Raw genomic sequence first — 13,744 nt, 5'->3', positions numbered from 1 at the left:
TTTTTTTTTTTTTTTTTTTTTCTATTTTGCTATGTAAAAATTTTGAAACGGTAAATAATTAAAAGAACATCGTCCATATATATAAGATTACAATGTATATATGTTGTATATGCTGTTTCAGGAAAATGACAAAAACAATAGCATATGTTGTTTCAGGAAAACATGAGCTAAGTCTAAAGTGTCTCTAAACAATAGTCGAAAGATGCAAACTGAAAGCATCTAAGAAACTAAGTTTTGAATCTATATGTAACCACAAGCATCTATGTGAGTCACGATCTCTTGAATCTGCCACACTCAGGTAGAAGAACAAAGTTATATATGTTCTTAGAAAATTACACACAATAAAGGTCATTATATATAGGTATATATTAGGTAGGTACTCGAAAAAGAAAATGCATTATATAGTGCTTGCCAAAAGCTTATCAAAGAAATCTGCAGTGAGCGGCTCACAGGAAAATTCAACCTACAGCTAAATCTAGTGCAGTTCCAATAATAATAATAATAAAGCTATTAATGATAAACACTAGCTTAGAAAACTAGAGCAGCTGAAAAATTTGGAAATACCACAAGCTTCGAGATTTTGACACCCACATGTACAAAGATAGACAGACTATTGAATTATAAATGTGAACAACTATATTTAGATATACTAAATTATTGAAAAATATAACCTTTATTTTTTGGGAACTGGATTAATTGTAAAAATTATGTTTTATACAATGATAAAATAGAAAAAATGCACTAATAAAACAAAACTATGAGATATCCCGTGCTTTAAGCACGGGTCAACATTTTAAAAAGATTTCTAATATAATAGTTAAAATTATTTTGTTTGAGATAATATTTATTTTGAATTGTTCTGTAAATCTATTAGTCTTTTTGAATACTAATTATTTTAGAATATTATAGTATTTTATTTTTTGACGTATATTACAGTTTTATATTGTTTGTTTGTTGTATTTGCATCATTATTTTGTGAAATAGGAAGTAGTAGTTTTAATATTATAATTGTGAACAAATAAAAATTATTAATTTATCATCTATATCAATTTAGTTTTACCAACCCGCCAATGTGGAAATTAAACCACACATTTTTTTAGATTGATTAATATATCTTCATTAAAAAAAAATTCAGATCACAACATATGCCGAAAAAATTCTGCATTTTACTAATCATAAGTATTATATGAAAATTCCAAACAATTTGTAAATAAAAGAAAATAAAGATGATAGGAGAATCATAATTTGAAATCTTAACAAAATCTTAACAAAATCTTCAAAATCTTCATAATATTAAAACTACTACTTCATAACTCAGCTGGTTATTTCACGTCTTGAAGGTAAGCGGTTCGAGCCTATTCTTTGTTAATTTTTAAAAACACAAAATGACATCGTTTTGTGATTTAACGGAACCTCTTATCAAAAATCTAATGTCGTTAACTTGTTCCGTTAGATGATTTAACGACGTGCCTTATTTAGCAAAGTCAACAAAAATTTAGGATTAAACTAGAAAGTCAATTTAGCAAAGTCAAGGAAAGTTTAGGATTAAACTAGAAAGTTAATCAAAATTAGAGCTTTCTTTCAACATATATAAAGTTGATGCTTTTTTTCACCACTTTTGCAAAGTTCAGGCTTTTTATGACATTTTTTCCTATATATATATATAGATATTTTCTCATAAACTTGTTAAAAACAAATGGGATAGAATTAAAAAAAAAAATTACAGTCCCATATAGTCTCAACTCTCAAGCACCAACCCAATATTATTTTTCTTTACTTATCCAGCAATACACATTGTAAATCGTTAAAGTGGAATTAAAATCCATAGATGACAGACTGCACCAATTATGCCCAACGATGGACAAAATGCCAATAACATGGTCACACGTGAACCATCTTCACATTATAATCTTATTATCTCTTCTAGATTTCACTCGACTTAATAATTTTTTGTCAACAAAAAATGAGGATTTCTGATATTCTTTTTATCAACAAAAAAAAACTGAAAGTTCTAAACATAGAAAAAAAAAAAAAAAACAGAACATAACCTGTAATCAGTAACAATGAGTTGTGGTTGGACATGAGTGTAAAATATCACTTTTTCATCTTCATCAACCAATCAAACTGTTGCACACAAGTCAACACACCCGTCATCACCACCACCGACCATTTGACAATCAATTGCTATAGGCTTGTGTGTGCCACTAGTACTAGATTTAGAAGCATTGGTCTGAGTCCATTGGAGAGGAGCGGGTGCAGACATACGACAATATCTAATATGCTCAGCTCTGGAAGTGGCTTCCTCAAATACTTGAAGAGAGATTTTACAGCCTTTTTCAGCAAAAATTGTTTTACATTGTTCTTTGAATGGTAGAGAGATGGTCCAGAACTACATTGTTCAAATATGGTCTCAATCAAACACCAATCATACGAAGAAAAAACAAAAGATAACAGAATATACAAAAGAATCATTAGAGCCAAGGCGCAATCATACCGTGAAGGTGCTCCCAAACTGATTCGAACGATCTACAGTGTTTAAAGCAAACCCCACACTGAGGCTGATGAACTGAATGGTACGAAATCGTCATGTGATATACATATTCTCCATACGAATTGTACCTCTTGTAACACGCAACATATTTTTTTCGTTTTGCAAGGGATCGTCGAACTGGGGCGCTATCGCCGTCCTCCATTGCTTTCGAACAACAATTAGGGATTTAGGGTTCTTTTTTTTTGTGTTTTTTGACTTCAAGGGTTCCCTTTTCTTTCTTGGGAAGCTAAATGGAAAGAGTAGGAGAGAGAGGGAAGAAAATAAAATTACTTAATATATACTGCTAAACTGGTAGCTGAACACTGAATAAGATGTTGGTTCAGTTGGATTATCTATTACTCATTAGTGTGCGAGTTATTGAGTTCTGACCCTTTGTCTACCTCTTCCCCTCTTCTTTGGCGCTTTTTTAAATACTTTTTTCTTTTGAAAATTAACACACAAAATCACTAATAAACTGAAGTAAATTAATACAGTTCATATCTCCCAACCAAAAATAATTATTTCTGGATTTTAATGAATTAACATATCATTTAAATTGTACAACCAATCAAATTATAAGAAGTAATACTCATTATATCAATATTTTTCGAAAACGAATTTTTAAATTTATAGCTTAAAGTTGAAGAAAATAAAGAAAAATTTATAGCTTAAATTTAAACTAGATTAAAAATCATTTACAATTTTTAAAAATAATAATATCAACCATTGTATATTAATTATTGTATGTGGTATCAATATTTTCCAAAAACATAGGTTTTAAAATTATAGCAGAAATTTTTAATAAATTATAAATCATTTACAACTTTAAAAACATAGGTATAATAATACAGTCAGTACAACATAAGTATCATATTAGTAAAATATAAATATATTACAAATAAACTATAAATCTGTGATACCCGGTTTCACTGACTTGTAGAGATGTTTAATAGAATTGATTTTAATATATGTGTCACTAAAGTACAATTATCTTTCGGTCAACGTTCTTAAGAGAACTTCAGAGTTAAGCGTGTTTGAGGTGGAGTAGTTTTAAGATGAGTGATCTTCCGGAAAGTTGATTGTCGGAAATTTGTGAGTGAGGATAAAACATAAGGAAATATCATGTAGTTTGTCTATGTTTGTACATGTGGGTGTCAAAACCTCCAAGCTTGTGGTATTTCCAAGTTTTTCATAAAAACAAGTGTTTCAAAAATTAAGATGACCAGAAGGAATATGAAGAGTATGAAAAACGATGAACATGAAGAGAAATACGAAGACATAGGTGTTGAAAACGCCAATTATGAGCTTCATGAAGACCAATCTTGTAAGTCATTCACTCAAGTATCTCACAAGGTCATATCTCGGATATGAGATCCAATGCGGGAAGCACAGTGCTCACGAGGACTGTGTATCTGTGATGAGGCTGTACAAGAGAATTCGGGATCAAGGTCTCAACTCGTGCAAACAGAGCAAGAAGATGAAGCTCGATGAGCTAAAAGAGCTGTACAACAACTCCTACTCCAAATCAGAGTACCTCTGCTGGTGCTTTGACCGCTGATTATGACTTCTTGTCGTTCTGTTAACTGGAAGCTCCTACTTAGCTTACATGAAATATCCTGCTTCCAACTGAGAATATAACTTCCTTGCTCTCTATGGTACTCTGTGATCATGAATGGAGAATTACTCTAGGACTCCACTCTGCATTATTAATCGTAGCTCAGTCACTAGTTCCTTTACTAAACTTGCTTCCAAATGTTGCTTCTCTTTGCTAAGCATGCGTTGTTTATTATTATTAGGGTATTACTCTGCAGTATTTCTTTTTACTAAAAGTCTTCTGCAAGCTTTGAGCCGCTTCCGTGGAAAACTGTTATAAAAAGCTTTCAACTCTAGATTGTACACTTAAAATCGCAAACTTTAGTTGACCATGCCTTTTTAGGCATTTGGTTTAAGTGTCTTAACCGAACTGCCAAACGGGATTAACGGAGTTCAAATTCCCCTTTCTTCTCTTTAATTAATTGCGAATTGTGAACTGACTCAAAGTAGTCTTGATTAAGGTTTCAACAGAAAGTGATTCTGTTTCTGACTGCACTTCATTCTTACAGAAGCCCCGATGACAGCAAGAGTTTCTCAGATTGCAGACATGACAAAGACAGTATTGTTTGTGTCTTGATTTTCAAATTGCAGACATTACACCTCATTCCTACATAACCCTTTTGCCAGTTTATGTCTTCTTTTTTTTTTTGTTTCTTTTTCTTTTAGATATTCTGGTTGTGAATTATCAACAAAAGAACAGGCCTGTCGTCTTGTGTGTTTGACAAGCCTGCGTGCTTGATGGTGGCGATCGCTATGAGATCTGCCTGTTGCTCGTTTTGTAACTCGTTGTTGCTAAAACGATCATTATCCTTTCGTGTTTACTATTTGAGAACGTTTTGTTATTAATCGATTTGTAATGATTTCATTTCTGACATTTCTTGTGAGTTGGGCTAAGTGAAACCTTAACATAATACTCCAAATAGTCCGACTTGATCGCAAGAATCACGATTCTCGAATCTTATACAAAATCATTTATGAACAAAGTGTGTTCGAATATGAATCATCCTCATGTGTTTCTCCAACATTCTCCCCATCACAACAGTGGGATGTTATAAAGCATCCGTGTATATACACAATCAGAATATACATAACACACAGACACAGACCGGGAGGAAGCATGGCTTGTTGCTGCCATGAATGTTGAACAGTAAAGCAACAAGCTAATTGAGACATTCAAAACGTAACATATATAAACACAAATTGTTCAGACATTCATAGAACAAACTGCCAACTTAGATTTGAACATTCGAACCTTGAAATCCATGTCCTTCACCTTCTCTCTGTGATCCTTCTTCCTTCTCCTTGTCTATGTGATTCCCCTTGCTTTTCCTCGTCTCTGTGATTCCTCTTCCTCGTCCTTGTCTCCGTGATCCCCTTCCTTGTCCTTGTCTCTGTGATCCGCTTCCTTGTCCTTGTCTCTGTGATCCTACTTGTGGTCAAGAAATTCATATTATAATACCATCGACCATCTGTGATGGACAATATTGCTCGATACGAGTACTGAAACTTAGCCGGTTTACACAGAGGTAAAAATATAGTTAACTTGCTTAAACAAAAAAAAATATATATATATCAGGAAAAGAGTCAGTTAGGCTTACCTTTGACTGTGGATTAGAGGGAGTCTCTGCAATGCCTTCTCCAGGACTGGCAGTAGTAGAGGGAACACTGCAAATCGTACGCGAGTCTGGTGATCCTTCTCTTGGAATACTAGAGGCAGAGTGAGGCCGGTTCTCCATGTCCTCTAGCGGTCCTGAGCTATATTCCATGTTTATGAACGACGAAGCTTGACCATACCTTAACCGAGGTGTCAAATTCCACAAGTTGCTATCGATGGAGCCAGATCGCCTTTGAAGTCTGCAGAGTCTGGTATGAGTCATTTTGGCCGTAATAGTCACCACAGGTCTCATCTGCATCATTGTATATAAGTTTCAATGCCTGCACAACTTCACCCATGAATGGTCTGTGTGAGACCTTTTGCCATTCGCACATGGAGCCATTCGCAGCCACTTTCGCCATGTCATCAAAGTTGTAGGTTCCAGCCGATGCAGGGTCCACCAGTTGCTCCAGGCCCTCTGTTGGCTAGTACGGGTCTTGCCATGTCACAAGGTTTTCTTCTCCTGAAGGTTGAGACATGTCTACCGGTCTTCTACCAGTGAGAAGCTCGAGTAAACCCACACCGTAACTATAGACATCGCTTTTAACGAGGAGATGCCCTGTCATTGGATACTCAGGAGCCACGTACCTGCAACTATTTCCAGGTTAGTTACTGTGAGTCCGCCATCTAGACAGAGTGTCTGTATTCATCACATCTGAGAGAAAAACGAAATTTTTCCCAAAGGTCCCCATGAGTCGAGTTGAAATATGTTGACCTCCTTCGGTTGCTTCTCTCGCCAGTCCAAAGTCAGAGACTTTTGGGGTAACGTCATCTTCTAGGAGAACATAGCTAGCCTTGAAATCACGGTGGATTACTTCACGGAGATAAGCGTTCCTTCTGTTTTGTCAACAACCGGAAAAAAGGTTTTAGGTGGTGATGGATATAATTGGGATATATTGTCATTACAAGTGCAGCGATCAGAATATGTCATCGTGCAAGTGCGACTCGACATTCCCATTGTGGATGAGCTCATAAATCAAGCAACGTGACTTCTGCAGAGCATGTAACCCCCTCTGCTCCACCCTATTTAAACATTGAAAAATCATTGAGATAGACAACAGATCACAAAGACATGTTTTTCAGAAACTGAAGAAGCAACACACGATCCAGCTCACCAAACTCGGCAAGAGCACTCCTTCAGTACAAAAACAGCAGCTCCTTCATGGAACACAGAACAAGGACCCTTAGGCAAAAGCTTCTTGAATCATTGGAAGCTCTCTTCGCAGCTTGTCATCACAGTCTTTCGGTTGATCAAGATTTTGCATGTAGTCAAGTGCTTCAGAAGTTTGAGGCCAATGAATCCATTCAAAGTTAAGGATCTTCGACTGTTTCTGGCAAGAAAAGGCCGTGTTAATATAGAGGATATAGATGAAAGTAGACCAAAACGCGGTCACTGTCAAAATCAAGAAGTCATGTATACTGATGATAAGCACCAACGCTGAGAGCTTCGTGATAGGATCTCGGATCCATTTCCCTAGAAACAAAACTGAAAAAAAAAAAAAAAATCTAGATTCTGAAGATAAGCCTCAGTCATATAACTAACTCAGAGAGTAAAACTTAACAAGGTTAAGGAAAACAGGATCAGACTTGTTATCTTCATTTTTGTAACATGAATCTCAGTCTAACAATCAGCAGGGCTAAGATATACAAGAATCTCAACATATGTATATGGTAATCAAGGATTCAAGATGTCAGTTTTACCTGACCAAGTTTCACTAACATATGCATACGGTAATCAAGGAGAACCGTTCTTATATTATAAGGGACACAAAACTACTACAAACTACTGATTCATTCATTTGAAAAAAAAAAATACATCGGCCAGTGTCACTAGACATGAGTCTGCTCTTAAAAAAATAAGGATGGCAAGTAAAATAAGAGATCGAGCAAAGAAATCTCAGTTCAAAAAACCGAAAAAAGAACAGAACACGAACATAGAAAAAGATTATATCTCTCCTCTGTATCAACCAGAGCCAAAATAGTCTTTGCTAGAATTAGATATGGCCACACTCTTCTGGTGCTCCAGTTTTGGGCAGTTTGGAATACGGTGTCCGAGACCGCCGCAAAAAGCACAACCCTTGACACCGCTTGCATTAGCAATGGTCTCTGCTTCTTCCATTGGATCATTAAGTTCGGCAAGGACAGGCGGGATCCTCTGTTTAGCTTCTTGCAACAAGTGTTTCAAATCAAGCAGAGTGGTTTCGGTTTGGTTCCTGTTTATGAACGTAGTTGCAATCCCAGTTTTCCCACACCGACCAGTTCGTCCGATCCTATGCACATAGTTCTCAATCTCTGCAGGCATGTCGTAGTTGATGACGTGTTGTATATCAGGGAAATCTAAGCCCTTTGAAGCAACATCGGTCGCGACCGGGACGTCTTTTTCACCAGATTTGAAGGAAGAGATAGCGTACTCTCTGTCTTCTTGGTGTTTTCCTCCATGGATGGCCACTGCTTCCACTCCTTTCAGTAACAAGTACTCGTGAATATGATCAACATCAGGTTTGTTCTCACAGAAAATCAAAACAGGTGGAGAGGTTTTCTGGAGGCACTCAAGGAGGTAAACAATCTTTGCTTCTTGTTTGACGTATTCGACCTCCTGGATGACATCATTAGCTCCTCCTGCAGAGCTATCATGATCGTGGGAAGAACGAAAACCAGAGCGTCTTTCCCGAACCGGTGAAGGCAATCCCAATCATATCTCTACCAGACAAAACCACAGGAAGGCCCTGAACTTGGATAGGAGTCGGCTGAACAATTCCCTTCTCATTAAGGGTGTCGAGAAGAGGTCTAGGGAGCTTCATATGATTGGAGGAGGAATATCATCACCGTTAACTATAATATGCCATTGCCTCCTAATCAAATCCATGCGTTTCGTCGACATCTTCCTCCTAATATGCAAAGGGGGTTTCCAGCCAGTTAAGAGAGGCTCTGTATAAGTGATACCTTTGGCTAATTCGCCAACAGACATAAGCGTCTTCTTATCAGATAAATGCTCCATCATCTCCTTCTCTTGTAAAATAATTTGCTCCGTAGCACTCAATTGGGCGGGTACATGTCGCTTCTGCTGAGTTGCTTGAACGAGCAAGCTAGGTTTACCTTCAGCGAGCTTTACCTTTACCTTGTCGGCTTCTTCTTCCTGCAACTCTGACTGACACCTTTCGCCTCTTCTGCAATTGCATCGCTCTACGCTCCTCCACTCCAATATACCCCACGTAACCCTCACCTACTTCCATGATTGATTCAACGACCGAATCGAGACCCTAATCAAGCCCTCAAATCAGCAGCTTTCGCAGATCGCTCCAATCGCAAAACAATTTCTCGCAGATAGATATTGGCCGACCCGGAGATTTCTTAACCCCCGCTTATCGGGTCGGGTCTGTTGGATAATTAATAAAAGAAAAAAGGAAATAAAAAAATATTTAAAAAACAAACCTGAAATTAGCTCGTATATTTTTTTGACTTTGAGGAGGTATCGATCGATTGATTTTGCTTTCTTCTGTGCATACCTATCATCCATCTATTTATAGCTAAACACTTAACATTATCTTAAAGAAATTAAAAAAAAAAAAAAAAATTGACAATTTTCTTTGTAGAGTAAAAGGAAAATATGTTTTTTTTCCTTTTTTCTTCCAAGAAAAAAAAAAAAAAATGAAAATCTATATCTCTTTTAATATGATAACTTAAATTGATGAGAGATGCTAGTTAGTTGAAATAATTAAAATATTCCGTAAAATATGAAAAAATTTTAAATATATATTACTATACAAAAACGAAAACACTATAATTATATTAAAACATTTATCATCACTTTTTTTACCTATTTTTTTACGAGATGGACACATTAAACAGAGAAAAAGGTGGAAAACAGGAAAAATGAAACAAATCGTTCAAAAACACACAACTAAATTTATCAGTTAATGAGTTTTTTCTAATTATGGAATATGCATTCGATTATACCTATTTTATTGGAAATACTGATCTTTCATATTGAAAATTGTTATGAATCTTTGAATTTTAAGTTTAAGAAATAAATTGAAGATTGTTCAATACGGAAAATATAATACGAAAATCAAGGAAATTTAACTAATTCATCAAATATATTCTTAACAATATTATGATTGTCTAAATTTTAGCATATTCCACAAATTTTGGGTTAAAACTTTATTCCGAAAATATATTCTTTCAGATTTGATCATATCAAACCTAAAAGAACAATTAACTCTCTTAGCCTATAAATACAGTAGTCAAATTTGATATTCAAAAAAGCCATCAAAGCTTTCACAGCATATCTATTTTTTTTTTAATTCCATCAAAATGGCTGGCCATATTGGTTTTACAAGCTTTGCTTAAATCGTTAGCTTGTGATGTTGAAGATAATTGTTGTTACAAGGTAACATTATATATTTTCCTCGACATAAAATTCCTTTTTTAACAAAAAAAAAAACATCAAGTTCCTTTATTTGTCATTCACAATTGAAATTATTGATAACTGATGATGTTTCTTATTTTCAGGTTTTAGTGTAAAAACCTAAATGTTTAGAGAAAGCCGAATATTTAGGTATTACTAAAAAGGTAAAAAAACATTCATGAATTTCACATTCATTGTTTAGTACCTCCCATCCATTTAAAATGGATTTTGGAACTGTGTTATTTCCTGATATTCAAAATTTAACAGGTTTATTTCTGAATTTAGACTTTCTAATGATCGGAAGATAAAAGGTAGAATATAAACAACCTTTCTACTTTTTTTTTTTTGTTTTTTTTTTGTTTATCGTTCACAATGTAATTTTACTAGATGATTCTTCTAATTTCAGTTTAGGTGGAAAACATCAATAATAAGTGAAGAGTCTATGGGAAAATTCATGATTTTATTTAGAAACTACTAATATCATGTCAAGGTGATCCTAACTCTTACTAATTTGCTAACTTTTATTTAGTAGTAGAAGTGATTCAGCTTTTTAACCTTTATATAGAGCTTTTACAAAATTCATCTAAGCCTGTTGTTTTGTATGTTGTAGACATGGAGAAAAGGAAAATCTTTTTTCTTAAGAAAATTATAATTGGTTATAAAATTATCATGTATACTTATATGTAACTTAAGTGTTTAATTTAATACCTCTAAACAAACATTTAAGATGATCAAATAACAGAATTTACCTTTGTTGAAAATAGCTCTCAAAACCGGTTGCTTCTTAAGCCGATGTCTCTTTTTTTTTTTTTGAACAAAGCCGATGTCTCTCTCTTTTCACATTGCTGAGCAAGATTATAATGGTTCCAACATTATCCCATTTTAAAGTCAATTATAATTGACAGCTAGAAAATGTAAGTGGAAACAAAATTTGGAGATTATAAACGTGCATCATCATCACCAAAGACTAGAAAGATTTTTACATTGGCATAAATGCAGAATATTTTAACCCTCTGAAATCAAACGTATGAGTCTTTTAAAGAAGAGTCCAATTTTGATACGTGATACTCAATTACTCATAATAAAGTAAGCAAGGCAGGTTGAAAAATCACTTTCAATTCAAAGTGAACGAAAACGAGGAGGATGAGAGGTTCAATTCAATTCAATCGAAAACTACTGAAATCAATGAAGAGGATGAGAGATGAAAGAACCAAAACTACCGAAATCACTTACTGTTCACCAAATCTCAGTATAATTTGGAGAAAATAATTGTGAGGGCCTCTAAATTATACAACGTTGACCAAAAGCCAAAATAGCAAAATTCATAGGAACTTGAAACTTATAAACTAAAAAAATAGTAGAACACTAAAATAAAAATGTTTTTGTGGGGTAGAAAGAAGAGATAACTAAATACAGACGTCTTTTAGAATACAATCCTCCCTGTGCTTTTGCATCCTCGCAAAAACAAACAATTACTCTATTTGACGAAAACAAAACCAAAAATAAAGCTCCTAAAATCAATCAAACCGGTAAGTCTTTACCCTCATCAATCGAACCAAACCGGATTAACCAGAACCTAACCGTGCAGCTCAAGAGTTTGTGAGCCTTTTTTTACCCTCTTTTTTTTTTTTTTTTTTTCATTTTCTTCACTGTACATCACATTTTCTGGTTTCTCAGAGCCAGTCGCCATTGCCGGACCAGAGATGTCTAGACGACGATGGTCCACCGTGTTCGCTCATGCTTCCTCTCAATCTAAAGAAGTTTCTTCTACTACGCATGGGCCGTAACGGACCCGATCTGTTTGGTAGAAAAAGCCCTCCTTCTCTTGGAATGCTAGAGGCAGAGTGAGGCCGGTTCTCCATGTCTTCTAGCGGTCCTGAGCTATATTCCATGGTTATGAACGACGAAGCTTGACCATACCTTAACCGAGGTGTCAAATTCCACCAGCTGCTATCCGATGGAGCCAGATCGCCTTTGAAGTCAGCAGAGTCTGGAACTGATGAGTCCTTTTGGCTGCAATAGTCACCACATGTCTCATCTGCATCGTTGTATATAAGTTTCAATGCCTGCACAACTTCACCCATAAATGGTCTGTGTGAGACCTCTTGGTGGACGCACATGGAGGCAATCGCAGCCACTTTCGCCATGTCATCAAAGTTGTAGGTTCCAGCCAATGCAGGGTCCACCAGTTGCTCAAGACCTTCTCTGTTGGCTAGTAAGGGTCTCGCCCATGTCACAAGGTTTTCTTCTCCTGAAGGTTGAGACATGTCTACCGGTCTTCTACCAGTGAGAAGCTCGAGTAAAACCACACCGTAACTATAGACATCGCTTTTAACAAGGAGATGCCCTGTCATTGCATACTCAGGAGCCACGTACCTGCAATTATTTCCAGGGTAGTCACTGTCAGTCCGCCTTCTATAGACAGAGTGTCTGTATTCATCACATTTGAGAAAAAACAAAACTTTACCCAAAGGTCCCCATGACTCGAGTTGAAATATGTTGACTTCCTTCGGTTGCTTCTCTCGCCAGTCCAAAGTCAGAGACTTTTGGGGTAAAGTCATGTTCTAGGAGAACATTGCTAGCCTTGAAATCACGGTGGATTACTCGGGGATTTGAGTCTTCATGAAGATAAGCCAGTCCTCTTGCTGCTCCAAGTGCAATCTTCAATCGTGCATCCCAATCAAGCGTTCCTTCTGTTTTGTCAACAACCGGAAAAAAGGTTTTAGGTGGTGATGGATCTAATTGGGATATATATTCATTACAAGTGCAGAGATCAGAATATGTCACCGTGCAAGTGAGACTCGACACTCCCATTGTGGACGAGCTCATAAATCAAGCAACGTGTACGGCCTTCAATGCATATTCCAATCAGTTTCACAAGATTACGGTGGTGCAAACGGCTTAGCATCTCGACTTCTGCAATGAATTCCCGGTCTCGGTTCTGGTTGTCCCTAGTTAGCAGTTTCACTGCAACCTCCGTTCCATCTTCCATGCTCCCCTGATAAACACGACCAAATCCGCCCTCTCCCAAAACCCTTTTAGCACTGAATCTATCAGTTGCCTTCTCAAGCTCAGAGAGTGTGAAGGTCTTAACGGATAAAGCACATGTAGCCATGGAAGACATCAAAGAATCTGATCCCGAACTTCTAGCGCTACTGGAAAACATAGATCCAGCACCTGCAAGGCGTATAAATATTTCAGAAACGGAGTCTTTTAAAGCTACCGAAGCGTTATAAAGTCAAGAGGGAGAAAATTACCAGGCCTTTTGTTAATCGATGAAGCCAAAGTTGGGCCAACAGCATTAGATGACTTCCCAATTTTCTTCCATTTCACGATTATAGATATAGCTCCAACCAAAACCAGAATGAGCACAAAACCTGACAAGGCAATGATTGCAATCGTTCTAAAACCTATTCCCTGGTTTTTGTTGGTAAAGGTTGCATTGATTGGAAGTCCAGTACTTGCACTTGGAGCATCTGCAGTAAAATATCCATTTGGCGAAGAAGAAGGAATTCCTGAAGCAAAGTAAAGAGATTCAAGCTTTGAAATGAAACCANAT

The 13,744-nt window shown here is 36.1% G+C and overlaps 2 protein-coding genes, 2 long non-coding RNA genes and 1 pseudogene across 4 annotated transcripts; 1 reads left to right on the top strand and 4 right to left on the bottom strand.

The window, feature by feature from the left end:
• LOC104701925 lies at positions 5,142–6,316 on the bottom strand. The gene is made up of 2 exons (XM_010417693.2): positions 5,722–6,316; positions 5,142–5,549 (listed from the first exon to the last, which is right to left on the bottom strand). The coding sequence occupies exons 1-2, from the start codon at positions 6,037–6,039 to the stop codon at positions 5,430–5,432; spliced, it is 438 nt and encodes a 145-aa protein (XP_010415995.1). The 5' UTR covers positions 6,040–6,316; the 3' UTR covers positions 5,142–5,429.
• Positions 6,331–7,268, bottom strand: LOC109126179. The gene is made up of 3 exons (XR_002033165.1): positions 6,893–7,268; positions 6,493–6,800; positions 6,331–6,365 (listed from the first exon to the last, which is right to left on the bottom strand). It is a non-coding gene; the product is annotated as an uncharacterized LOC109126179 (long non-coding RNA).
• LOC104701916 lies at positions 7,552–9,294 on the bottom strand (annotated as a pseudogene).
• LOC104701910 lies at positions 10,288–10,695 on the top strand. The gene is made up of 3 exons (XR_002033166.1): positions 10,288–10,349; positions 10,453–10,496; positions 10,592–10,695. It is a non-coding gene; the product is annotated as an uncharacterized LOC104701910 (long non-coding RNA).
• LOC104710930 (receptor-like serine/threonine-protein kinase ALE2) lies at positions 11,533–13,743 on the bottom strand (the record flags this gene model as incomplete). The annotated part of the gene is made up of 4 exons (XM_010427585.1): positions 11,533–12,561; positions 12,653–12,878; positions 12,973–13,362; positions 13,443–13,743. Coding segments are annotated over 4 exons (1,620 nt in total), but the record flags the coding sequence as incomplete, so codon positions are not given.

Source organism: Camelina sativa, chromosome 1, assembly GCF_000633955.1.
Source record: "Camelina sativa cultivar DH55 chromosome 1, Cs, whole genome shotgun sequence".
Classification (NCBI taxonomy): Eukaryota; Viridiplantae; Streptophyta; class Magnoliopsida; order Brassicales; family Brassicaceae; genus Camelina; species Camelina sativa.
This window is presented reverse-complemented; position numbering and strand designations above follow the sequence as displayed.